At 43.4% G+C, this 27527-nt stretch overlaps 1 protein-coding gene across 2 annotated transcripts in view; it reads left to right on the forward strand.

Annotated features, from left to right (window-relative positions):
• Positions 1–27527, forward strand: part of ERG (ETS transcription factor ERG) — a 288895-nt gene that overhangs the window by 74905 nt on the left and 186463 nt on the right. For both annotated transcript variants that reach the window (XM_017880672.1, XM_017880674.1), the window contains exons 2-3: positions 2628–2729; positions 11396–11481. In XM_017880672.1, coding sequence (XP_017736161.1) covers positions 11443–11481 — 39 coding nt within the window. In that variant the 5' untranslated portion in view covers positions 2628–2729; positions 11396–11442. The remainder of the gene's footprint in view (positions 1–2627; positions 2730–11395; positions 11482–27527) is intronic.

A 27527-nucleotide genomic window follows, 5' to 3' on the forward strand; every position in this document is an offset into this window, starting at 1 on the left:
CTGGGCTTTAAATCAGGCCCGACAATGTCTCAACCATAAATCAAATTATTCTTTCAGCCTAGTAGAGGTTTTGGCACAAAAACCTACTATAGAATAGCATGGTATGTGAAATCTTAGTTCATGCCTTTAAAACTCTTATTCCCTTTGCAGAAATTGGAAACCAAATACCCCTTTAACCACTTATCCATGCAAAACAGTTAACCAAGCAATAGTCAATATTGGCTTTTGGATTTTGGGAACAGGTTTATTAACTCAGGATTTGCACAGCTTTGCAAAGCATGATCTACTTCACCGTCCCCTCTCCCGTCCCCTCTTCCTGTCCCCTTGAACATTAGGCCACTGAGCAGGGAAGGCCAGCTCCTTGGGCCCAGGTACGGCTGGATGGGAAAAGAACACATTACAGTAAAATGAATCCTTTAAAAGCATGTTTAGGATTATAAAATTCTTTTCCTTAGTTTTCTCCCCGATTATAAAGATGAGTATTTTGGTTTGGAAAATTTGGAAAATATACAAAACTATAAAGAAGGAAATAGGAGTTCAACTTTTCAGATGCTATGTGTAAGTGAGAGGGTGCACTATGTGTCTTTCTGTGCCTGGCTTATTTCGCTTAGCATAAAGTTCTCCAGGTTCATTCATGTTGTCACAAATGACAGGATTTCTCCTCTAAACGCTGAATAGCATTCCACTGTATATGTGCACTGCTTTTCTTTATGGGCGTTTATGTTGATGGACACTTAGGTTGATGCCATACCTTGTCTGCTGTGAATAATGCTGTAGTGAATGTGGGAGTGCTGGTACCTCTTTGACATACTGATTTCATTTTCCATTTTCTTTGGATCTATCCCCAGAGTGGAATTGTCAGCAGTCATGTAGTATTTTGATTTGTAATACATACAAAGTTGATTTGTAATACATTTGTAAAACATATAGTATTTGGATTTATAATTGATCTTTGTGTTTTTGAGGAACCTCCATACGGTTTTCCGTAATGACTGTACTGATCTACGTTCCCACCAACGGTGGGCAAGAGTTCCCTTTTTCCACATCCCCACCGGCACTTGTCTTATTGATAATGGCCGTTCTAACAGGTGTGAGATGACACTCATCATGCTTTTGATTTGTATTTCCTTGATGATTAGTGATGTCAAGTGTAGGGGAACTGGGGCGATGTTGGTCAAAGGACACAAAATTACAGTTAGACAGGAGGAGTAATTTCAAGAGATCTGTGACTTGAACTTGAATAGACCTATGGTCTATTGACTGTAATTAATAATGATGCATAACATTCTTGAAAATCAGTAAGAGTAGATTTCAAGTGTTCTCACCACAAAAAATAAATATGTGAGGTAATGCAGATGTTAATTAGCTTACTTTAGCCATTCCAACATGTATATATATTTCAAAACGTAATGTTGTACACAGTAAATATATATCTATATACTTTTTATTAATTGGTTTAAAAAATAATTTTAGAAAGATTTTAAAAAGAAGAAAATAAGAGCTCCTATTTCACACTGGAAAGCCAAAGACCATGGCTATTAACCATTTTGATAACTTCTCTCAGGTCATCCTCTTTCCTTTCCTGCCTTCCCTCCTTTCTTTCATCCATTTATTTTTTTTTCTTTGTGCAATATTGGGATGATATTATGTACATGGTTTTGTATACTGATTTTTCCCCCCAATAATGTTATGTTGTATTTTCTGTATCACAACAAATGCTTTTCTGTGACATTTGGGTAATTTGTCTCTATGCATAGGTTTGGAAGACTTCAGATGGAGTAGGCTGGGAGCTTCCTAAGTAGAGTGGGAGTGTCAACTGGCCTGTGGAACCATTTAGAAATAATTCTGCCCGTTACAAATATTGATTTGATGCAGTACTTAAGATGTTTTCTAATTTAAAAATATTTTCAATGGAAACAGATGCCATTTACAATTTCTCGTGTTGTAGGGATTCTACTAAATATAGTATTTTGGGATTGAATGTTTTACTTGGAAAGTTGTTTAAGAAATTCCCGTATCTAAAAAAAAAAGAGAGAGAGAGACAGAGACTGGATTTTGGAGCTGTGCTAGCAGGCATATTATAAGAAAGATTTTTTTTTCTTTATATCTTTTTAGCTTGTTAGTGTTCTAAGATTTAAAAAAAATACGGGTCGTCCTAGCATTTACAAAGTAAGAGGGTTGTTCCTTTTCTGGGACTAAGACAATTGCTTAATTACAGTTCTCAGAATGTTTTCTAAATTCTAAATCCCACTACCCTGTTCTGAGCAGCAGAAAGTGCTAACAGAATGATCTGGGGAAGCCATTATTACCAAAGCTGGGGGCTGTAAGGAAAAGAAAACATTTTCAAAATATTTGCTGCGTAAAAGTGTGTGTGTGCTTCAGCATGCCAGTTAGGCTTGGCCTTGATTTCACTCCCAATTTTTGCTTCATAATGCTGGGCTTCCCTCAGAGGACAGGAATGTTGCCCCCTCTTTTTTTTTTTAAGGAAAGGATTTAAGTTCTTTCCCCTTTTAGGATATTTTAAAATAATGTTTAAGAAATAGGTTTTGTCAGTACATGTACAGTTGATCCCTGGCATTAATATTTGAAAACAAAATAAGGTTTAATATTCTTGAACTTATATTCAGGTTATTCCAGGATCTTTGGAGACCCGAGGAAAGCCGTGCTGACCAAAAGCAAGACAAATGACTCACAGAGAAAAAAGATAACAGAACCAAGGGCAATTAAAGGTAAAATGAACAGAACCCGAATAATCCTTTGCTGCCTAGTCAGGACCCTTTTTAAAAAATGTGGATATGTAAATATTTTGTATCTCTACTATTTGATGTTTATGGTTCCAAACCTCCACAGACCATTTCTGGATTCTTTGCTGTACTTGGATGAATTATGTTGGTTCTACATGACACCGTTGACTTCCCCCCAGATAAGATGCCCCATTGCCCAGCAATGTTCCTGTTCCTGGCCCTACAGTGTGGAGATTTTAGAATTACTGCCTTCTCAGTTCTGTGGTCTTCACCAGCCCCTCTTTTCTCCATCACCATCTACTCTCTTCCTTTTCCAGAGGAACCAGAGGCGTGGTGTCTACGGACTGGTGCTTTTACAATCTTTCCATTTTTCTATCATACTGCTACATTTGGCTTATAGTCATTTTGTGGTTATTTCACCTGAATGCAATTGAAACCTCCTTTCAAGGGGCACACCCAGGCAGTGAATCTTTGTATTCACAAAACATGCCACAAAATAAAAATAAAATCCAGTTGGAGAAGGAGAGGGTCGGCACCCTGTCTCTAAGGTGCGCCCCTGAGGCCGGCAGGAATGCTAGGACTCCCTTGGAGAAACCCTGCAAGGATTGAGGTTATGGGGGTGCTCACATGATGCTCATGCAGGCCACAGAATGTAAGAGTCCCTCCCTTGCCAGAATGAAGCCAGGGTTGTTTAGTAGAAGGAATAGCAGTCCATGGAGCCTGAGACATGCCTTGACCAGGGTCGACGTTCAGTGAGAAATGGTGCGACTAAAATGGGTGTGGCTCCCGAGGCCATGTCCCCACAGTGAGGCCTCTAGTCTGCATCAGTTAAGTGACTTTAGTAAGTCCCTCAAGAGAGGTGTTTTCCTGTCCCAGCGCTGTTGTAACAAAGTGCCATGAACTGGATAGCTTAAAACAACAGAAATTCACCATCTCGCCATTCTGGAGGCTGGATGTCCAAGATCAAGGTGTCAGCCCAAGTGGTTCCCTCTGAGGGCTTCGAGGGAAATCTGTTCCAGGCCTCTTTGGTCTTTTCCCTGTGTCTTCACACCATCATCCTTCTATACAGGTCTGTGTTTAAATCTTGTCCTTTTTTTTGTAAGTGGATCAGTCATGTTGGATTAGGTCACTAATGACCTCTGTAAAGGCCCTACCTCGCTATCATCACTTCCTGAGCGACCGGGGGTTAGTACTCCAATGCATGAATTGGGGGAGAGAATTGATATAATCAACCCATAGCTGTAAGTATTTTTATTCATTTGGAAAGATGAGCCCTTTCCTACTGAAGAAGTCCAGTTTCTTATTTTTAGATAAATGTAGGGGTGCATTCAGATTTTCATGCTGTCTTCTGCCTCCTGCTGGTATTCCCTTCTTAACTTTGAAGTACAGGAGCCAGGACTGGACTGGGTTAAGGCAACTGGGGCACAGGATTTCGGGTGATGCTCCCCTTTAGGTACTGATCCTGCACTTGCATGAGCCTGAGAGGGAGAGCCTCCTTAAATCACGGGCTCTGCATTTCTCCCTGCCTCCTTTCTGCTCCATACGGGAGGCCTCTGCCCCATTCAGGGGCCTGATGTGCTTGGCAGGAGTCAGGCCTGTGCAGTTCTTATGGCAGGGTTTGCTGGTGAAAGACTGATTTGCCTAATGTCTGCTCATCCAGGACAAGTGTACCCAGCGACCATTGCTTTCAAGGAATGGATTCATTTCTATGAATACTAAATTGCTTAGAGCCATTTCGCCTAAAATGTTTTCACTTAATGACTAGTTATCTTAAAACTAAAAAATACATTTCTAAATTAAGGGTGTTCTTAGTCCGTTGACAAAGGGCTCTTATGAAAATTATCAATTTATTTATTGAGAATTGTTTTTCTTAAAAAGTTGCAACATTTTAATTAGCCGGGCATGGTAGCACATGCCTGTAATCCCAGCTACTCAGGAGGCTGAGGCAGGAGAACCACTGGAACCTGGGAGGTGGAGGTTGCAGTGAGCCAAGATTGTGCCACTGTACACCAGCCTGGGTGACAGAGCAAGACTCTGTCTCAAAAAAAAAAAAAAAAAAAAAAAAAAAAAAAAAGTTGCAACATTTTATACAGTATCAAAATCATCCATTTGAAATATTTTTACTTTCTTTCTTTTTTTTGAGATGGAGTCTCGCTCTGTCGCCCAGGCTGGAGTGCAGTGGCACAATCTCGGCTCACTGCAAGCTCCACCTCCCGGCTTCACGCCATTCTCCTGCCTCAGCCTCCTGAGTAGCTGGGACTACAGGCGCCCAATACCATGCCTGGCTAATTTTTTGTATTTTTTAGTAGAGATGGGGTTTCACGGTGTTAGCCAGGATGGTCTTGATCTCCTGACCTTGTGATCCACCCCACCTCGGCCTCCCAAAGTGCTGGGATTACAGGCGTGAGTCACCACACTCGGCCTTTACTTTCTTAATAATAATGATTACCACTTGTTTAGTGTTGATTATGTGCCTAGCATTGAGAGAGCTTTCTTTCTTAAGCATAATTCAATTAAATCCTCACCCGATTCAATTCAATCCTACACCTGATGGTGTAGACAGAGGAGATAATCAAACAATGGTTTAACTTGCATACTAACCAGTTAGAATAGATACAGGCCATCTCTTGCACTGACACCTTGGTGAACTGCTGAGCATCATTTGGAGGTTTAAAAAATTTTTTATTTGTGTTTCCCAACACCAAATACATGGTGTTTTTGCCAGTACCAACCAGTTATTCAACACTGATACCAACTGGGTGTCCAACAGTTCAGTTCAATTCTGATGCTGACTGCCTGAAGTTTGCTCACAGGTTTAAGGGCTGAGTCCCCAACACTGTCTTCACTTCAGATGCTGGTTGCAAGTATTGGGTCCTCAGGTTATCTACACTCTGTCCGACATGGCTACAACATTGGGGATTCCCACAACCCCCCTTTTAGGTTCAGTAACTTGCTAGAACTCAGGAAAATGCTGTGCTCTTATGATTACAGTTTATTGTTAAGCATGTGAACAAACAGCCAGATGAAGAGGTGCACAAGTAGAATTCTGTTAATGTTAAGGCCTTTTTTGTTTCTTTAAGATACCCAATAATAAAATATAGCTGGATCATGAAACACAAAATCATATAGAAGTATATACCTTAGGCAAATTAGTTTATTGCAAGAAACAAATATTAAAGAAATGATTTTCAATCAACATAGAGTGAAGTTCTGCCAGGGTTCAAAGGCAGGTAAAATAGAAAATTAAAAGGCTCCTACAGTGACATGAAACTATCACAAACTACTAATTTTTTTTTTTTTTTTTTTGAGACAGAGTCTCGCTCTGTCGCCCGGGCTGGAGTGCAGTGGCGCGATCTCGGCTCACTGCAAGCTCCGCCTCCCGGATTTACGCCATTCTCCTGCCTCAGCCTCCCGAGTAGCTGGGACTACAGGCGCCCGCCATCTTGCCCGGCTACTTTTTTGTATTTTTTTAGTAGAGACGGGGTTTCACCGTGTTAGCCAGGATGGTCTCGATCTCCTGACCTTGTGATCCTCCCGTCTCAGCCTCCCAAAGTGCTGGGATTACAGGCTTGAGCCACCGCGCCTGGCCCTAAAAATTTTTAGTATGGTTTTTGTTTGTTTTGATACCAACTACTACATATTTGAGAAATGACCATTAGGAACACAAAAGTAAATAAGACGTTCTCTTTAAAAAATCCATAAAATACTTCTGAAATGGTAAAAAAGAACAGGCACCCAAATGCTGCCAAAAAGAAGTCAGAGATCCGTGTGGGTTGAGGAGGGCAGGGGAGGCAGTTGAGGAAGCCAGGGAGGCGGTTCAGGGCAGGAGGGAGGTTGAGGAGGCAGGGAGGGGGTTGAGGAGGCAGGGAGAGGTTGAGGAGCAGGAGAGAGGGTGAGGAGGCAGAGAGGTGGGGGTTGAGAGGCAGGGGAGGGCAGTTCAGGAGGTGGGGAGGGGTTTGAGGAGGCAGGGGAGGCGGTTCAGAGGCGTAGGGAGGTTGAGGAGCAGGGGAGGGGTTGAGGAGGCAGGGAGGGGGTTTGAGGAGGCAGGCGAGGGCGGATGAGGAGGCAGGTGAGGGCGGTTGGGAGCAGGGAGAGGGTGAGGAGGCAGGGGAGGGAGTTTGAGGAGGCAGGGAGAGGGGTTGAGGAGGCAGAGGTGGGGGTTGAGGGAGGCAGGGGAGGGACAGTTCAGGAGGCGGGGAGTTGAGGAGGCAGGGGAGGGCAGGTTCAGGAGGCAGGGGAGGGGGTTGAGGAGGGCAGGGAGGCGGTTCAGGAGGTAGGGGAGGGGGTTGAAGGCAGGGAGGGGGTTGAGGAGGCAGGGGAGGTAGGTTGAGGAGGCAGGGGAGGGGTTGAGGCAAGAAGGGTGGGTTGAGGAGGCAGGGGAGGCATGTTCAGGAGCAGGGAGGGGTGAGGAGGCAGGGGGAGGGGTTGAGGAGGCAGGGGAGGGGTTGAGGAGGCAGGGGAGGGTGGTTCAGGAGGCAGGGGAGGGGGCTTGAGGAGGCAGGGAGAGGGGGTGAGGAGGGCAGGGAGGGTGTGAGGCAGGGGAGGGGGTTGAGGCAGGCAGGGGAGGGGGTTGAGGAGGCAGGGGAGGGCAGTTGAGGAGGCAGGGGAGGGCGGTTGAGCTTTTATTCTCCTGGTCTTTAGGTCCGTTGGGTTTTCGCTGAGTTGGTGTGGAGGATGGCAGTGCCATCATGCTGCATGCTGAGCGAATCCCTTTGGTGTGTGATCACTCTGGTGGGGGTGGTCTGAGGAGCTCATACGTCATCGGTCTCTTAATGTGGGGCAGCTGGGAGAAACTCAGGTTCCCTGCTTCATGCCTTTCACCCTCTTTCCTCCAGTCCTCATGCTTCTTGTTCATCAAGGCTCCTTGGTGGCACCCTCTTGTCTCTGCATGAATCAGCTCTCTCTTTCCTCTAGGTATATCCACACGCCTCACTGGGCACCTCCACCAGCTGCCTGCTCTCAGGACTGACCGGCTCATATCTGTGTGAAACAGGTCTGTTTCCCCTCTCAATCCCTCGAGGATCGGGACTGTGTTGCCTCTGGAATCTCTATCTATTCCCTTCCCTGTCATTTTATCCTTAATGCATCCTGAGTGCTCAAAATATCCCCATAAGAAACAAGAGACTCAAACAGTTGCTCGTTAAGTTTATGTCTTGGTTGGGTACAGACTGAGTGTCTGTTGTAACTTCTATGGTGTTGGCTGCGGTCTTGGATATCCAAGGGTATTGATTCGATTTTTGGAATCCCGGGGAGGCTGGCAGGACATGATGTGAAGTGAGAATTCAGTTGCACCTGGGAAGGGCTCTGGGAATCCCATGGAGGCTTCTGGTGGAGGTTTCTTGGTTATCCTTCAGTTTCCAAACCCATTTTGAGGGTAGGATTAGGGTTTGAGATCATGTCTCATAGGTGAATGGAAATAATATGTCTCTGTGTTGGGATGAAGTTGGCTTCCTTTGAAATGCCCTGTTTGAGTCTCCTTTTGTCACTGGCTAGAAAAGTTTTAATGACAATCTCAGTAATCCGATTCTACAGGGCAAAGTGTATGTCAGTAATCTATTGTCACAAAAATGCTGTGTAACAAACTCCCCAAATTTCAGTGACTTCAAGCAGTAAGCACTTATTCAGCCATGAGCCTGTGGGTTGGCCATTCTGGTTGGTCCTGGCTAGTGGCTGGTCTGGTTGCTTCCCTCCCATGTCTGGGGTTTTGGTTGTCTATGGGATGATCAAAGGTAGTCCTGGCGGGGTGATTGGGGTGGGTGACTCTGCCCCAGGTACTTCTCATCCTCCTGCATGAATCTGGCCATGTTCCCATGCTGGTGGAAAGTTACAGAAAAGCAGAGGGGAACATGTCCTGCCTCCTGAGGCTTCAGCTAGGACCTGACATGCTTGTCTTTCTGCTACATCCTGTTGACTGAAGCAGATCATATGGGCAGCCTGAAAATAAGGGTTGGGAAGTAATTCTACCTCTTTAGTGGGAAGAATCACAAAGTTATGTGGCAAAAAGCATGGACACAGGAGGAGTTGAGTGTCGGAACCATCTTGGTACTCATCCATAGTGACAGTGAAACAAGCTATTTACCCTCTGTCTTCTCCGTGCCTCTAGAACACTTACAGGGTGTTTCAATGACCTGTATGTGTAATAAACTACCCCAAATCCTAGCAGCTTAGTACAACAACCCATTTATCATTGGTCACAATTCTGTGTGCTGACTGGACTCAGCTTTAAGCTGCCTCCCTGATGTTGGCAGGGGCTGTAGTCATCTGAGAGATGGTTCTCTGGACCGTCCAGGACACCCCCCTCCCAGGCCTGGCATTGGTGCTGGCTGCCCCGCTGGGCGCCGGGTCCTCTGCCATGTGCTGTGCTGCTGAGGGTATGAGGACTTGGTTTCAGGAGGCAGGAAGGGGAGGCTCCCACTTCCATAAAGGCCTGGGCCTGGGACTCCTGAAACCTTTCCTCTGCTGTGTTCTCCAGGTCAGAGGCAGCCACAGGTCAGCCTGGGTTTGAGGGGAGGGAGACGAGCTTCAGCCCCTGCTGTGAGCGGCAGCGTGTGCCTGCAAGCAGGGGGGAGCTGTGCGGAGTGAACTCACCCAGAGAGCATGCCCAGACATACGGAAATAGGCACGTGCTCCCCAGAGCAGGGTCGTGCAGTGGGAGGCCCTCCCTTTGTCAGGACGGCTTGCAGATGCTCCCCTTCCTGGCCGAATGACCCCAGGAGAGAGTGGTGTTTTCCTGGGACACCTGCTGCTCTTAGGATAAGGGGAGTTGAAGATTCCTGTGCTCCCAGAAACCTTCAACCAGACCCCATCCTCTCCCAGCCTCTTCTCCCACGAGAGCACCAGGAGCCTGGGTCACCTTCATCTGCTTCCTGGTTCAATTTCAGGACTGTGCTTCACTCCCTCTGCACTTTCAGTAACTCTCATCCCCCAGAGGGACTTACTTTAGGCCTCGGGGGAAAAGTACCTATTTTCCAAGACCTAGAAATTTGGTTATAGAAAAAAAAAAAATGCCTAAGGTTCTCAGCATGTCATCTTCTTGGCGAGCCAAGCTCTCCCCATCTTGGGAGGCCTCCAGGGAGACCTTTCAGGAGGACGGATGTGGAGCACGCAGATCTGGAAGTTGACACTCGCCATGAGAGGCGATTGGGTTGGAATGGGTGTGTCTGTACCGTGAGAGGTCAGAAAGGGCGGATGTGAATGTGGGGAGGACCCCTGTGAATGCTTCACTTGTCACTAGAGTAATGTGCTTAGTAGCAAACTTGAAAGACAACTTTTGAAAATGTCTCTAGTTCTGTAATCATAGTGTTTTTATTTTGCATTTGTTACGGCAAAGAGCCATTGTAAAGAAGAAAAGAAACAAAATATACAGGTGATAAAAGCAAGTGATGGCTTCTAAAACGTAAACTAAAAAAGGCATTTTAGTATCAAAAGACAACTGGTGGCTTGGCTGCGATCTGCAGAGCACCAGAGACTGGCTGGGGACCAGTTACTGGAGGCTGGAGCCTGGAAGGAGGGGCCCCATGATGGAAGAGGTCACCCTAGAATCCAGCCGCAGTCAGAACCGTAACCAAGCGCCCAGGGAGGCTGAGCAGCAGGTGTTGGTGGTGGGAAGGTGAGGGGAAGAGATACCCCCTCTCCTCTCACCCCTGCTCTCCAGATGGGGCCATGTCAACCAACCCTGACAGGTGGCCAGGAGGCAAGGTGCCTGCTGACCGCATCTGTAGAGGTCAGCCCTAGGGCCTGGGACAGCAAAGGAGGCTGGAGACTGGCTTGGTGGAAGCGGAGGGGCACAGACAATGGTCAGAACAAGCTGCTTTATAATTCGAATGAGGGAATATATTGGATTAAGTATTTATTTCTGGAAAATTCCTAGATTATAGGCATCTTTAAATTTAATTTATTTAAGGCATATTTTAAAATGTCCCTTCAAAATATGGGTTGATATCTGCTAATGAAGTCAAACCAAAATGTTTTTGGGCTCTGGAGTCAGATAGGCTAATCTGATTTGAGGTTTGGTTCTGTCGCTTATTAACCAGGTGATCCTGGACAAATCAGTAACCTTTATGAGTCTTGACGTCCACAGCTGGACAATGGGAATGACAACTCTCAGAGTTGTGGTCAGAATGAAATGAGAAAATGTGTGTGGAGCCCTTAGCACTCAAGGAACTGGCACTGAAGTACTCAATGAATGGGAGCTGTGCTGTTTACTAAGAACTTAATAACAAAGCTGAAAAGGATGTGCAGATCGCCTGAGTTTTGGTGGGATTTCAAAGTCCTGTTTTCTCAGTATGATAGAGAAGTATGTCCTGTTTTAATCTCATGTCTTCCTTTAATGGATCCCTCATTAGATCCTGCCCATGTGGAAGGATGTGTGAATATTGCATGTGATGTGGGTCAGGTTGAGCTAGATTTGTCTGGCCTGTTGGACTAGGGTTCTTTTGAGCTCATTTTAAGTGATTTTCCCAATGGAAGGAAGGTGAGTTATCTGGTTACCTCATGGACCACACATACCTAGAGGATGCCTTTAGGCAAACATGCTTAATGCAAAGCTATGATTCTTCTGCCATTGGTGAATTGTGTCCAGTCCTGCTAGAACATAAAACACAGAAATGCAGTTGTTTATTATTATTTATGTTGTTCCTTTTGTCTTCTAGCCATCAGGTTCTGAACAGCTGGTAGATGGGCTGGCTTATTGAAGGACATGATTCAGACTGTCCCGGACCCAGCAGCTCATATCAAGGTAAGTCCTGTCTTGGCCGGGAAGCCAGCTCTGCCTTCCTCTGCGCCTAGATTTTCATGGATAGCAGCCCACATGTCAGTTAATTAGGGGTCAGCCAACACAGCCCAGGAGCTAAGAAAATGGTTTTTACTTTTTTAAATGGTTGAAAAATCAAAAGAAGCATATTTCATAACATGTGTAAATTACATGAAATTTACATTTCAGTGTCCATAAAGAAAGCTTTATTGGAACACAGCCCCATGCATTCATTTCCATATCATCTGTGGCTGCCTTCACTCCATAATGGCACAGTTGAGTAGATTCGACAAAGACCATATGGCCTGCCAGCTGAAAATATTTACTGTCTGGACCGTTTCAGAAAAAAATTTGCTGAGTTAATATATGAAATCACATCCAAATTCTTCTAACTCCTGTTTTAATTCCATCTCCTTTATACTTGCCTGGGGTTAGCGAGGAGACAAGAGGGTGAATGGTTGGATTTCCGATATTGGAACGTTGTTTTATCTGGGCTCGCTGACACTTCAGCGCTCCATCACCTCACAGCTGCCCTGGCTGCTTTCTGACCTGCACTTCCTGAGGCTCTGGAGGTGAGAAGGTGAGGAAATGAGACTTGTGCCAAGGGAGGTCCCTGAGAGGACTCTGACCATTTATTTTGACACTACACATACATTTGGGTAATAGCTACAGGGAGGAAATGAGATGGTAGTTTTCATATACTTGACACAAATAAAGACTGCAGAAAAAAATGAGGGCTTAAGCTACCTTATCCAAACAGGCTGTCTACACCTGTGCTGGTTAGTTCAACTCTATCTATGCTGGCCAAAGTAATTGACTGCACGGCCAGTTCTTCACTTTCCCCATGCTAATTCATTTTCCCTAAGCGGTATGGTTGGTTTTACTAATTTATATTCCTTGCCTAAAACATTAATTGAAAATGGGAAGGGCTTATAATTGAAAGGAAAGTTTGTGGTATTGAAAATATATCTTTTGAGTAAAATAAAAAGACTTTCAAAATCCCACACATACAATTACACGTGGACGTACACACATTTTAAAACAATACATTTGATGAGGCATTCTGGACCATGTGCAGCTCACATGCGTGCACATTTACTTTCTTTGAAAATGGAATTGGAAGTAATACGAGTTTCCGTGCATTCCTTGAGCTTTGTGGGTGCTCCTGCAGTTTCAGAGATTGTGGTAACTCTCGGGATGTCGAGAATTCTAAATTTTGCCCAAGGCCATAGAGGAGCAGATGCTTATGGGGACAGTATAATTTGATTTCTGTGTGATGTTTTGTTGGGCTATGACGGTTGTGTTTATCAGAAAAAAAAATGCAAGTGGCAAATCTCTCGTGAATGTGATAAGGTTTCTTCAGAAGTGCTGGGAACATATTTGATCAGTGTGTCTATGCTACACACATAAAGTGGGAGAAAGACTGTCTTGAATTTTTAGGGTCTGCTGACCATGAAGCTGCATAATGCAAAGAAAAGCTCACAGGGAAGTTGAGACAATAAATATCTTCTGTAGTTCAGAATGTGAGGGACGGCGACTAAAATTCATTTCATTGGCATTCCACACCACCCCTCCAGGCAACCAGAAGGAAATGATGAAGTCAGCAAGAAAGTATTGCAGATTTTAAAAAGCTGATTCATAAAGCTGAAACAATCCCATACAAACCTGAAAACACCATCTTTGAAAATGTGTGTTGGTAGAAATGTTCTGTATTTAATTTCAGGAATGAACTGTGATTTCAGCTCTGCTTTATCTTATTATCATCATATTAGTTGATCATATTGGTTGATGTCAGTATATAATATCATCATATTGGTTGATGTCAATATATAAAATATAATTTTGAGAAAGCATAAGTCTGAGAGTTTTTTAAAAATAAATTTCAGGCTGGGCACAGTGGCTCACGCCTGTAATCCCAGCACTTTAGGGGGCTGAGGCGGGCAGATCACAAGGCCAGGAGATCGAGACCATCCTGGCTAATACGGTGAAACCCCATCTCTACTGAAAATATAAAAAATTAGCAGGGCGCGGTGGCGGGCGCCTGTAGTCCCAGCTACTCAGGAGGCTGAGGCAGGAGAATGGCATGAACCCGGGAGGCAGAGCTTGCAGTGAGCCGAGATTGTGCCACTGCGGTCCGGCCTGGGCGAAAGAGCGAGACTTCCGTCTAAAAATAAATAAATAAATAAATTTCAACTCACATGGCTTCTGTGTGTTTGGAGAGATGAACTGGCAATAAGAAGTGTGGTTACTAATAGCTGATATTGGCTGCAAGGTAGAATTATGTTAAAGATGTTTATTTCCTTTATAAACCTATCAAAATTTCACTTACTAGAATTTGAATAATTATTTTTGTAATTCTTTTTTTGCATATGAATTTGGCGTTCTTGACAACAAAGTTGGTAGGATGATTTTCTTCCACCGATTCATTAAAATGCCTGATGTGGGAGTTTTTGAAGTAAAATTTCATGTGCGAGAGGTTTCTGGCTTTGGGCTGAGAAATGCTGCTATGATTTCTGGGAAGGAAGTTCTTATAAATGGCACATGAATGGTTCCTCTTGATGTATTAACGTATTTAGTGGAAGATTTTGTTTCTGGTTCATTGCTACTAAAATGTTTTTGTTATCTGAGAAGGACTTGAGTTTTCCACAGAAGTGGCTTAACACTGCAGATGTGATTCTTGTGAAGACTCTGAGTGTCATCACAGTCCTGTCCGTAGGCCGTCCTGGAGGACAGGAACATTCCTTTCATCTTAGAGAAATTCACTCTGCACAATTTATGACGACTCCTTTCTGCCAGAACAAATAGCTTTTACTCTTTTATATGTTTAAGGAGCTGGAAACAATAAAAAAGGAAGGATGGTTGAAAACTATGGAATATTAAATATTCTTGATTTAAATAGTGCAAGAATTGTGGCCATTCGTTTACAAACAAAATGAGCAGAATGTTTATTTTAGCTGCCTCTCTGTCGGTGATAATAGTAATTGTCACTAAACATAATTTGATTTCCCTTTCTTTGCAGGCTGTTCTAGGTACCTTTATTTTTTAATTTTTATTTATTTTTTTAAGACATGGTCTCGCTCTGTTGCCCAGGCTGGAGTGCAGTGGTACGATTATGGCTCACTGCAGCCTTTGCCTCCCAGGCTCAAGCGATCTTCCTGCCTCAATCTCCTGAGTAGCTGGGACTACAGGTGTGCGCTGCTACACCCAGCTAATTTTTAATTTTTTTGTAGAGACAGGGTCTCACTATCTTGCCCAGGCTGGTCTCAAACTCCTGGGCTCAAGCAGTGCTCCCACCTCAGCCTCCAAAAATGCTGGGATTACAGGCATGACCAAGTACTTTTTTAATTACAGAAATTACACTAACTACCGTATCATGCAGATCTACTCTTAGCATGTTAGGTGTGTGTGAAGATACAACTCTGTGAAGGGGTAGAGTTGTCACAACCAAAGATCCACTGGGTGATTATCCTCAGATCCTCAGCAGACAAAAAAAAAAAAAAAAAAAAAAAGCAAATCCATTTTCTTAGGATCTATAAATATTTTGTCATTAATTCTATTTCTGATAAAGCTTTTTTAAATTCACTTGATTGCATTTCCTAAAAAGGGTTCTGTCTCTGTAATATTTTCATTTACTAACATTTGCTGAAGAGGACTAACTAATTCCCTTTGTTGTTCACCAGCTACTCATGTAGAATAATACACATTTTGGAGCTGATGGAATGAGGACTGGACTGAGAGGGGAACCATCTGTATGTTAGTTCTGCTCCGTGGGGCACCAGCTGTGAATCCTAGAGATGCTGGTCACGAAAATTCTCCAAGCTTTGCGTTCTTATCCGGTTGCGTGTCATGGATAAGAACACATTCTGGCTCAGTTCACATTCTGCTCTGACGTTTACTAACTTGGTGATTTTGTACAAGTTCCTTAGTTTCTTTGTGCCTTGGTCTTGTTTTCTATGAAACAGAAGCATCTGTTTTGCAGGGTTCGTGCGAGATTAAATGAGTTAGTACGTTTAGACCCCACTGAGTACTAAACAATTGTGAGCTATCACTTTGATCTATAAAATGAGGGTGGCATACCCATCTTAAAGATAAAATATCATCCTGTCTCTAATACCCATGGAGCAACATGGGTATGTTTTATAAAACACTGAATGGAGTGAAAAATACCAAAAACAGAGCACTCTATATAGCACATGCTACTTACATACATAAAAAAGTTATACACTCCTCAAGCAACATCATAAGCTTTTTCCAGAGTACATACATACCTAACACATATAGATCACGTTGGAGTGGGCGCTTGCCTATGTGGCACATGCTGGCTTGTTGCTTTGAGAAGTGGTTGGGGGTAAGGGAAAAAATAATCATGCAAATAAAACAAGTTAATACAGTGATGTTTTTATGTGGCACAGTGGGTCCTCCATGCTGGTAGGAGCATGAGTTTGTACAAGCACTTTTGTGTTGGCTTGGTGTTACCTAGTAAAGCTGAAGATGTGGCTAGCCTATGATCCAGCAGTCTTACCCTGGATCTGTATTCTGTTGTATCTGAGCACCAGGAGGTGTGTATGAACAAAAAACAGAACAACCCAAATGTCCATCTACAGAAAAGTGGATAAATAAACCTATTGTACTCCACCAATGGAGTATTATACAGCAGTGAAAAATAAACTCCAAATGTCTCTCTGTAGCCCTGTATCAATGTGGATGGTTCTCATATGTGAGTAGAAAAAGTTGCAGATTATATACAATATGATTCCACAAATTAAGACTAAAAGAGGCAAAATTAAAAAGCATATTATTCGGAGAAAAGTAATATGTGTTGAAAAGAAAAACAAGGACAAAATAAACACATAACTCAGCATTGGAATTACCTTGTCGGGGAGGGGAGAGTTTTGGGGGAAGGTCGTAAGGGACATCTGAGGTCCTGGTGCTGACTGTCAAGAACTAGGGAGTGCTTACAAAGGTGTTGCTTCTTCTTCTTTAAATTGCACAAATAGCTTACATATCCTGTTTTGTGTGTGCTATTTGCAATAAAAATACTAAAAGAAGAGAGGAAAAATTAGATGGCTCATAGTGAAGTCATTCTTGAGAGGAAGGTACTTTCTAATTGTAAAACTTGTACTTTAGCAAATCATCACGTTAGAGATCATTTGATCTGATGCTGTTCTAGCTGCAAAGAAAGGTGGGAGCTACTGCTGGTCAAGTGACTTCCTTGAAGCTCAGGCTGTGCCTCTACCAAAGCTGGGCACGGGCCATTTCCAAGTTGAGTGTGTCCTCCTGCCTTGGCTTTCTGAGTTTTTCCACCACACCCTTTTGCAATGAGGAATGATTTGGAGACTTTCTGACTTGGGCTTGTTTATTTGTTCAACAAACATTTAGCAAACCCTCCACGTACCCACACCAGGGGAGAGGAGGAGTCAAAAAGGCACACCGTCTGCCACTGCAGGCATGGGTCACCTATTCTCAAACACTTCGGGCACTGTGAAGCTGCTGGCGAGGCCCAGGGGAGCTGCTGCTGGGGTCTGGGCAGGATCTCATGGGGGCTTCCTGTAGTCTGCACCTTCACCTGCTCCGCTGACTCACCCATCACCCCTGTGTCCTGCTGACAGCACCTGTGTTCAGCAGCTGCTGCTTCTGCCTGTAGATCTCCTGGCAGAGGATCTTCCTGGGGTCACACCTTGCTGTCTCTTCCAGGTGAAGCAGGCAGGTGACCTTTGAGGGTGCCTGATGAGGCTGGGGATTCATAGGTCCACTCACCTGTAGCAGGCGAGTACGGGTGCCTGAAGCTGCACCCTCCATTGACACATCCTCTGTCCTCCAGCTCTTGAAGGGTGTCCAGGCTCAATTCAGCTGAGCTAATCGCTAGATACTGCTCCCTCAGATTTTTATGTGAGGATCAGGCACCAACAATGGATCACAGGGTAAACAAAGTCACTGTTCAGGTTTCTAGTTGCTGTTCACATGTGGGGAAGGACTAAAAAACCAGCTTACCCAGGATTTGTTTCTAATTAGGATTTTCTCCCCTTGGGTTCCTTTTCCCTTTAGCTTTTATACTTTTGCTCATTTTTATAAGTGTGCTGGGGCCAGAGGATCTTAGTTTGAAGCTCGGCTCCACCTGTTACTAGCTGCCTCAGTTTCCTCAGCTGTAAAATGGGAATGAAATAGTGCATCTACCCCATGGAATCGTGAGGAATAAATTAGCTAATGCATTCAGAGCATTCAGAGTGGTGCCTGACACACAGTGAGACTTACCATCACATCACATTACATATTGTCAATATAGTAATATGTACACCACGTTAATTAATAACATTAATATTTTTAAACAATATAGCATATTGTTAACCTATGATGTTGTATACTAGCATACTGTTACATATAGCAGTGGAAGGGGAAAAGTAAGAAGGGGAAATCTTACGGAAAAAAATTAAATTGACCCAGGGTCAGTACTTCCCAAGAAGTGAACTGAAGCACTTCTTTCCCACATTGTTCCATGGCTGCCGCTCTGTAACTAACGCTAAGTATTTCTGACCATAAAAGATGCTAAACTTAAACTCTGTCTGTTTTATAGACGGAAGAGTCTAAAACAGTTTCAGAAGTAGCAGCGTTCTGTGCGAGGTCACTGCGAAGCCTGAGATCCCAGCTTTTCAATAACATGAAGCAGATGCAGAAAGCGCCCAAATCTGCCTCGTGAGGAAGGGATTAGGCGATGTCTCAGGGCTGGTGGTGATTTATCCCATCGCTATGACGAAGGCTGGATTTCACTACAGAGCCCCCACCTGGCTGACAAAAGACTCATTGAGTTGTAAGCATTTCTCACAGTGTGCAAATCTGATTTATAGTCACTGTGCTTCACAGGAAGGTGGAAAGTTTATCCTTTTGAGAATGTACTCAAAGGAGACAGAGTTTCCCCCCCCTCCCCACCCCAAAGTCTGTCTTCTATGAAGCTGATGTAAGTCTTTGCTATGCTGCCTATTTTTTCTCAATAAATCAGCTTTGATCAGTTTCTAACCAGGTTAGCACATCCCGATGAGCCTTGTGACTTTGTGGCCGGGTATAGCTGCTTTTTCTTTTCTTGTACTTTCATTTTTCTGCAGGATGATGGCATATTAAAATTTCTATAATGAGTATGGCTTTTATAATCAGAAAAACAATATTGCTTTAAAATATCAAGATATTTAATATGGCGTAATGATAGAGACCCTGCCTACAGATTTCTTTATGTGAGTGGTCTTGAGCTGGATTGTACCTTCTGTTTCTCCTTCTTGCTGGGTTCTTGCACCCCTTAGGGTCGCCATGCTGGGCACCCTCCAGGGCCAGATTCCGATGCGAGCTCAGTCCCTGTAGCCTTTGGAGCGCTGTTCAGCATGTGTGCAGCGGGGTTTAGTGAAGTGTTCCCCAGACATGCTGCACCATCCCCCCAATCTGGCGATTCCTCGTTAAGATTCAGTGAGGCTGACATTCAATGGGGGACACCAGCTTAATCAGGAAGTGTAGGTGGGGGTTGGAGGAGTTTCACAATCACTTCCCCGGAGAATGGGTAGAAGTTGTGCATGGTTAGTCTAGACCTCCTGTGGGGCAGTTTCCCTGAGGAGTTTGTTAAAATGCAGATTCCTGGTATCTAACCTAAAGCTTCTTCTCGGTAAGTTTGGGTTGGAGCCCAGGGTGCTGCAGTTTAAACACCTGAAGTGTTTCTGCATACCTTGCTCAGATAATTGATAATTATCAACAATGAACCTAGCCTTCGGCAATCGACAGATATTTATAAAAGGAACCATTTTGTTTGTTTGTTGGTTTCTTCATTGAAGGCTGCTGTCTTTTGCATGGCTGCTGTGAATATCCTAGTCACACCTCTAAGGTTTAGAGAACATTATTTGGACTTGGGTTTCAAAACATCAGCAAGTCTGTTTGGCTCCACTATTTGGTGTCATCGAGCCCAGAAGAGAAGTGACACTTGTCACTTCTTCCACCTTATAGGAAATTAACTTAGGAATCTGAGTCAATAATTTTTCTTAGGGTTAGCCCTCAGCAGTTGAGTATTTTAGAGACATCAGCAAGGTTGACATCACTGTCTCCGACTTAGCCCTGTCTCTGCAAATGGGGGTTGATGATCATTATCCTCGTTGTAGGACTCAATGTGGGGCCACTGTTGCAGGGGAAGCAGGAATTGGAGGGTAAGTGGTTCAGGACTCTAAATGGGCATTTTCCCATGGGGACACCCAACTTTCTCTTACTAATGAATAGGAACAAGTCCTACTTATGGTTTTGTGTTGGTTTAGTCTTCACCTTCTTTTCCTTCTGTGTCTTTACCTTCTGATCGCAAAATCCCATGGTGTATTGGTATGAAAGAGTGATCATTGATACCAGATCACCCAATTGTGCCCATCTGTACTTCTCCAGGAAGTATCTGAGAGCACTGTTTTATCACATTCTGTTGTGATTTTTAATCTTTGCTGGTTTGATGGGTGACAGTGGAGTTTTATAGATGTTAGCATTTGGAAACTTGTGAGTTTGATCATCTCTTAATACTCTTCATACACTTATCAACAAGTTATGTTACCTCATTTGTGATATTTTTGGACCCAATTTCAATCTAATCATTCAAAATTGCTAGGGCTACAGCATGAACTGAACAGATGATGTCCCTGCCTGCGTGGAGCTTCCATTCCTATGGCTGAGATAGAATGTGCTCAAGGGAATAGCTGCAAATCAAGTGGTGCTGGTTAGTATTCTCCAGAACAAAGCAGGGGAAGCAAGAGACTGAGGAAGGAAGAGGTGGAATTTTACATGAAAGTTTAGGGAAGGTCATCGGGAGGAGGTGACATTCAAGCTGAGACCTGAAGGAAGTGGGAGCATGAGCCGTGTGATCACACGGGGAAGAGTATTGCAGAGAGAGGGAATAGCGTGTGCAAAGGCCCTTTGGCAGGAACTTGCCTGGCACGTTCAAGTAACAGCAAGGAGACGGGGCTGGTGTGGAGTGAGGTTAAAGCTGCAGGCTGTGAGTTGGAGGCCTGCTGCTGAGGCTGTGTTGTAGAGTTCTGTTAAGCAAGGATAAGGGCATTTTGATTTTATTTTGCACACGGTGGGAGGAGAACCACTGGAAGGTTTATAGCAGAAGAGATCTGATTGAATTTTTTTTAAAGCTCTCTTGAAGTATAATTTACGTTGGTTGAAGTTTTAAAAGAACTGCTGTCATGCGGGGAACAGACTAGAGGGGGGCCAAGAGTTGAAACAGGGAAGGCTGATTAGGAGGCCACTGCCAGACACCAGACAGTGAAAGGGGATGTAGTGAGAAATGATCAGATTGGGGATCTGCTTTGAAGGTAGAAAAGACAGCATTTACTGGTGGATTAGATATGCAGTGTAGGACAGTCAAGGATGACTTCAAAGATTTTGTTTGTAACTGGGTATATGATGGTGCCACCTACTCCAAAAGGGACGTCTGCAGGAGGGGACAGTTGCAATGAGCTGGAAATCAAAAGTGGGGTTTGGCTGTGTTGAGTTGGAGATGCCTGTTGGATATCCAAGTTGTGATGTTGAGAGGTTGATGTGAGTCTAGAGGTCATGTGAGAGATACATTTGTGATTCCTGAGATACAGCTCAACCCTAAGGCTGTATCTGAGGCTGGGTGACTAAATGAGACCACCTAGGGACCAAGATGCAGAAGAGCCTTAGGGTTGAGCTCTGGACCCCTCCAATGCATACAGGTTGGAAAGAGGAGGGGGAACTTACAGAGGAGCTGAGAAGAGGTCCCAGTGGAGGTAGGAGAAGGGCTAAGAAACTGCTGTCTCAGTGAGATGAGGACTGAGGATTAGCCACAGGCTTTGGCCACCTGGACATCATTGTGACCTTCATATGAGTGATTTGCATGGAGTGGACAAAAGCCACCTTGCAGTGAATTCAAGCAAAAAAAAAAAAAGAGAGAGAGAAGTGCAGACGGCTTATATGCAAACAACTCTTTTACATGATTTAGAAGGTTTAGTGAGTTTCTCAGCAATTTGTATACATTATGTTTTAATGATAATGCCCCTCAAGTATGTCATATTTCTTGTGCAGATTGTTTTTGATGATTATTCTAGCTATTCGTTTTTATGATGTTCTTTTCAACACCCCATGAGATAAACATTTTCTTTGATCACACTGATTGATAATTCTGTTTACTTTTCACTTAGCTTTTAACTTAGAAAATTTTATCTATTTTATTCTTCTTTTTACTTGTGTGTATTTACCAGTATTCTGTGTAACTTGTTTAATATATATCAAAGAAAATACATGTTATCGTAAAAACCACCAACAGAATCATTCAGCATTCACAGGAGATAAGGCTTGTAGTATCCAATTCAAGTTCCTTCATCAGGATTTCTGGATTCTGTGCAAAATGAACACAGCATCACTTTGTAGCAGTTTTTTTTTCTCTTAGTCCCCTCTGCAGGGTTGATAATAAAAATATTTGATAATTAGCATGGACACAGTAATTGGAACGGGGCATAAACCACTCAGAAAATATTACAGTTGGGAGCAGCAGGTGTCCCTCTCACGTTGCACACCACTCTCTCCCGATACCTTACACACGGGTGAACTGGATTTCTGGCTCCATGCCTTTCTGGCCTTCTGACTTTTGCCTCTGTCCTCTGATCCTTGCTATTTGTCTCCTTGCCATTTTGGGAAAAAAAGGAGGCATTTACTATATAAGGATTATCCGTGTGCCTGTTTTTATGTTCGCTAGATTATAAATTACTTACAGTGATCACATAATCATTTCTGTATCCTGCGTTATATATTGTGTATGTAGCACATGCTTCACATGTATGGGTTGACCCAATTGAATAAGCAATGGCAACAGTGGAAGAAGAGTGATCCAGGGACTTTGTTGTTTTCTGGGGCAGAACTGAACATGTCAGTATTCACTTACTCTTTATTTTCTCTGCTTTCTGGGTATGATGGTAACCATACATCCAATTTATAGCAGAGAGGACATGCTCTCAAGGACCATGTGTCTTCGCTTTTATAGGTACCTATAGACTTCATTTGTTAGAGCAGTTTTAGGTTCACAACAGAATTGAGCATATGCCACAAGTGCTCTCATAGAATTCCTGCCCCGACACATACATAGCTTCTCCCACTATCAACATTTTACCATGTGGGTGGCTCGTGTGTAACAAGCACTGAACCTACATCGACACATCATTATCACCCAAAGTTCGGAGTTTTCATTAGGGTTATACTCTAATATAACACCATATACTCTTGGTGTTATATGTTCTGTGGGTTTGGACAAACATGTGATGACATGGATCCACCATTATGATATCATACAGATTAGTTTCACGGCCCCCTAAATTCGCTGAGCTCTGTGTGTTCCTCCCTCCCTCCTTCCTAGGCCCTGACAACCACTGATCTTTTTACATCTCCGTAGTTTTGCCCTTTCCGGAATGTCATATGGTTATAATCATACACTATGTAGCCTTTTCAGATTTTCTTATCTCGTTTAGTAATGTGCATTTAAGCTTCCTCCTTGTCTTTTCATGGCTTAATAGCTCATCTTAACTTTTTAAACCATAAAACTCTTTTAAAATTCGTGAATACTATATATTTTCTCCCAGGAATAAGAACAAACACGCACACTTTTATATGCTCATGAATCTATTGCAGTCAATTCAGTACCTCCCCTCCACCACCAACCCGACTCTCGGTCCTGCAGGAGCCTGGGATACCAGGTTAGCCAGTCCCTGAAACCCGTTGAAGCAGTTGATGAAATTGAAAGTGAATTTTTCTTTACACCTATCTTGCTAGAAACTGTGTTGCTCCTTGAGCTCAGTAGAAGGTTAGAAGTTCTTTGATCAAAGACAGTTTAAGAGGTGCATTATCAACTTAAATGTAGTTCAGATCACAGATACCCATTCTGTAGTTTTGCATACAGGAGCACGGCTTCTCAAACTAATACATCCATAAGTCACCTGGGGACCTTGCTAAAACCAGATCCCAGTTCAGTAGGTCTAGGGCAGGCCTTGCGATCGTGCGCCACAAACTAGCCCCCAGGTGCTGCTGGTTCTGCTGGCCTGAGGACCAGCCTCTTTAAAGCCAGGCTTGAAAGCCCTGTTTTCCAAACGACAGGTCATGACCCATTTGTCTAAGTGAGTCAAGGCCAGGATTAACAAAAGGAAATGGGATGGAGTAAAGTGGAAACTATCAGGGCACATCACATATAGAAATAAAAAGTATTATTTTTGAAAACTTTTGTTTTAGTTCTATATGTGTGTGTATGTGTGTATATATATAATATATACACACACTGAGTTTTATAATAATCTACGTTAGTTTGTACTCTGGATACATTCTGTGTAGCAAGAAACAAGGGTAGAAGCACTACACTGGTTTCATTCTAAATAATAGGGAGTTTGCAGGCATAAAATTGCACATGTGTTTCTGTGGATTTTGCTGCTCAGATTCTGGTATCCAGATGTTGGGATTTTAACCAAGGCAGGACTGTAAATAGCAGAGAAAGTTTTTTTTTTTTTTTTTTTTAAAGATCAAATTCCAAAATTCTGGTTGTGTTTTGCTTAACTGAGAGTATATGTTACTTCTGAGAATGTACTTTAAAAAGTAAACACATTTAACTGAAACATGGCTATTAATTTGTTTGTGATTCTTTGTCGAATTTCTGGAAAGTCCTGTTTGTTTGTATTAAACATTAACTCTGCTGTACACTGTTAATACACTGCTCTGATCAATATCCAAAAATGAACAGTAATACCAATTCATATGGATCTTCAAATTAGTCTCGTAAAATTTTATGATGATGGTATTATTGAGCCAACTGAGTTTGAGACTGACAAAAATATCTAATTTTAACCAGGTGATTCTTGTATCCTTTGTTTTAAAACCTCAAGTTTAAAATATCTTTATATTTACATTAATTGTCATTAATCAAAAATGTATGCCTAAAGTAACGGTAAAACAAGGCAGTTTTTTATGACGTGTTGTTTGAAAAAGAAAAGGATTGCACAGAATTTACCCATTTCCTTGCATATTACCAAAGTGACCTAGAGCCTGCAGGTGTGACAAAGGGTGATGGATCATCTCCTTACCTGTCCTGTTTCACCTTCAGGGCACAATGTCCTGCAAGAATTATATGTAAAATAGACAATGTTGGCAATGAGCAAAGACATCAGGAAAGAAAACAGACCAAGAGGGAGAAGATATTTTTACCTATGAATAATTTAAACAATATGCTCCAGTTCCTGTTCCTCAGTCTTTTACGATAATGGAAAATTAACATATATCCAATAAAAGGATTTTAAAAGAACTGTTACTTGTTTCCTCAAACCTGAAATTAAAAACAAACAAACAAACAACAAAACCCTTAGGTTATGTAAAACATACCATGTGAAGAAATGTGGCTCTGAAGAAGAAGAAAAAGACATTGAAAAAACCCTACATTTTATAGTATTAAAAGGTATGTGTTAGAAAACCTTTTGCTTGATATTAATGAATGACATAAATCAACTGAAGGACTTACTATTCTTGCATCAATTAAAAGCATTTGATTTGAAAATCTGAAAGTAGTGTGTTACATACAACCCTAATTATTATGTGCCCTCTGTTTGGATGAACGGAGGCAAGATGGTGCATTTCCGGGTTCTTCTTAACCAACTTTTCCCCCGCGTGCGAAAATGCCGCCGGTGCCCGGGAAGGTGCAGACCAACTGGGCATGCGCCAGGTGACGTCAATCTGAAGAGACCAAGATTTACCTGGTCGCACCTGCGGAACGCCCCCGACACGCCCGTGCCCCGCCTATTGCCCTCCCACTCCTAGAAAAGCCGCTCCGGAGGCACGCCACGCGCGGCCTTCCTCAGTCCTCCACTCCTGTCGGGATGTCAGGACTGCGGGAACTCCGTCGGAGAGCCCCACCGGGGGGCTCTGTCGGCCTTCTTTGCCGGAGGCCGACAGACCTCTTCCCCACACCTTAGGTGACCAAAATAAACTTGCAGTTTTGCTCCTACCCTTGCCTACTCGCTGGTTCTTTTGTACCCGCTCTGGTGGTCTTAGAAAAACAAAACACCCTCATGTAAACAGCAACATTTGATGATCAGTTCGCTCCACGAGGATTATAATTTGGGAAGCTTTCTCATTTCCTTTGAAATGGCTAAATAGCACCATGGGTAATTTGAATTATATTAAATTTTATTTTCCAGAAAATGAGTCTTCATGTAGGGACTTGAAAAGTCACTTTTTGCTGGTATTGCTTTTAGGAGTATTGTGTTAGTTGGGTTCCCTGGGAAGCAGATGTTGAGACAGAATTAGGAATGTTAGTGTTTTATTGGAGGGGGAACGGGGCTGTGCCTGTGAAGGATAAAACAAGGATGAAGCAAGACTGGGTAGGGAGAGCCTCAGACCAGGTACAGATTTGATAGTTTGACCAACCCAACGGGGAGCTCTGGAGCAGAGCTTGCCTTTGGAGGGCCCCGGGTTGGGCAGAAAGGACCAGGCTCTAGTACCCTGCTGTGTCAGTGATTGACTCAGGGTTGTCTAGGATGAGGCAGGGCCTGAGGTATGAACAGCTGGAGACTGTTCAGATGCATGCTAGATTCTTCCTTGAAAGGAGATCCTAGTGGCACACCTCTGGGGCTGCCATAGCATCTGTAGAAGCAGGAAAAGGATGTAGCTGGTTCCTTCTGAAAGTCCAGCAGGGTTATCATTTGCTTGACATTGTCACCTTCCTTGTCTTTTTTGGTTGTTGTTGCAAATTTACCTTTTGCAAGACTACTTTCTGCTCAGAATTAAATGCCCTTTGTTCACAAAATCTATATAATTTTCATGACCTAAAACGGCTTCTGTCCTGAGTGCTTAGATGGGGTCGTTTGCCGTTGGACAATCCCACCACTGTCAAGTGCCACCATGATGGGAAATTGTAATATTAAAGAAAAGATGAGGATGGGTGTGGTGGCTCATGCCTGTAATCCCAGCACTTTGGGAGGCCAAGGTGGGTAGATCACCTGAGGTCAGGTGTTCGAGGTCAGCCTGACCAACATGGCGAAACCCCATCTCTACTAAAAATACAAAAAAATCAGCCAGGCGTGGTGGCGCATGCCTGTAATCCCAGCTACTTGGGAGACTGAGGCAGGAAATCACTTGAACCCGGGAGGCAGAGATTGCAGCGAGCCAAGACCACGCCATAGCACTCCGGCCCAGGCAACAAGAGTGAAACTCTGTCTCAAAAAAAAAAAAAAAAAGATTATTAAAAAATTCCTTTTAGATTAATTTTATTGTTTGGATGTTTCTTGGGCTTAGACCTTCAGATAAGTGATTTTGACTCTATTTGTTATATTACCTGCCTCTACTGTTATTTAAGGTTGGCATTAAATTTCTTTCAGTGATTTTGGTAAAGCCCGTCATCAGTTAGTTAGACCTGAAATCTAAATGACAAAATCGTGCTGGTCATTATATCTTTGTCCTCTAAAAATTTGGGTCCCAGAGTTGGTCTTTTTTTTAAGACGGAGTCTTGCACCATCACCCAGGCTGGAGTGCAGTGGTGTGATCTCTGCTCACTGCAACCTCCATCTCCTGGGTTCACGCCATTCTCCTGCCTCAGCCTCCCAAGTAGCTGGGACTACGGGTGCCCGCCACCACGCCTGGCTAATTTTTTTTTTTTTTTTTTTTTTTGTACTTTTAGTAGAGACGGAGTTTCACCATATTGTTCAAGCTGGTCTCAAACTCCTAACCTCAGGTGATCCACACGCCTCAGCCTCCCAAAGTGCTGGGATTACAGGTGTGAGCCACCGCACCCGGCCAGGTCCCAAAAGTCTTAGTACAATTCTGCCATCCTGTGTCTGTCTCCAGGGCTGCCCAGCACAGTATGGCACACAGCAGATGCTTAATAATTGTTTGTTGAATGACTGCATATCCAGTGAATTGCTGACCTGGCTCACACTCAATAGGACATGCTTGAAAACGGATGGATGGATGGAGGGAAGGCAGGGTCAGAGGAGAGACAGGGAACACCTGTGCCAGACAGGAACCACCCCCCCCCC

The sequence above is a fragment of the Rhinopithecus bieti genome, unplaced genomic scaffold, assembly GCF_001698545.2.
Source record: "Rhinopithecus bieti isolate Rb0 unplaced genomic scaffold, ASM169854v2 scaffold_12151, whole genome shotgun sequence".
Classification (NCBI taxonomy): Eukaryota; Metazoa; Chordata; class Mammalia; order Primates; family Cercopithecidae; genus Rhinopithecus; species Rhinopithecus bieti.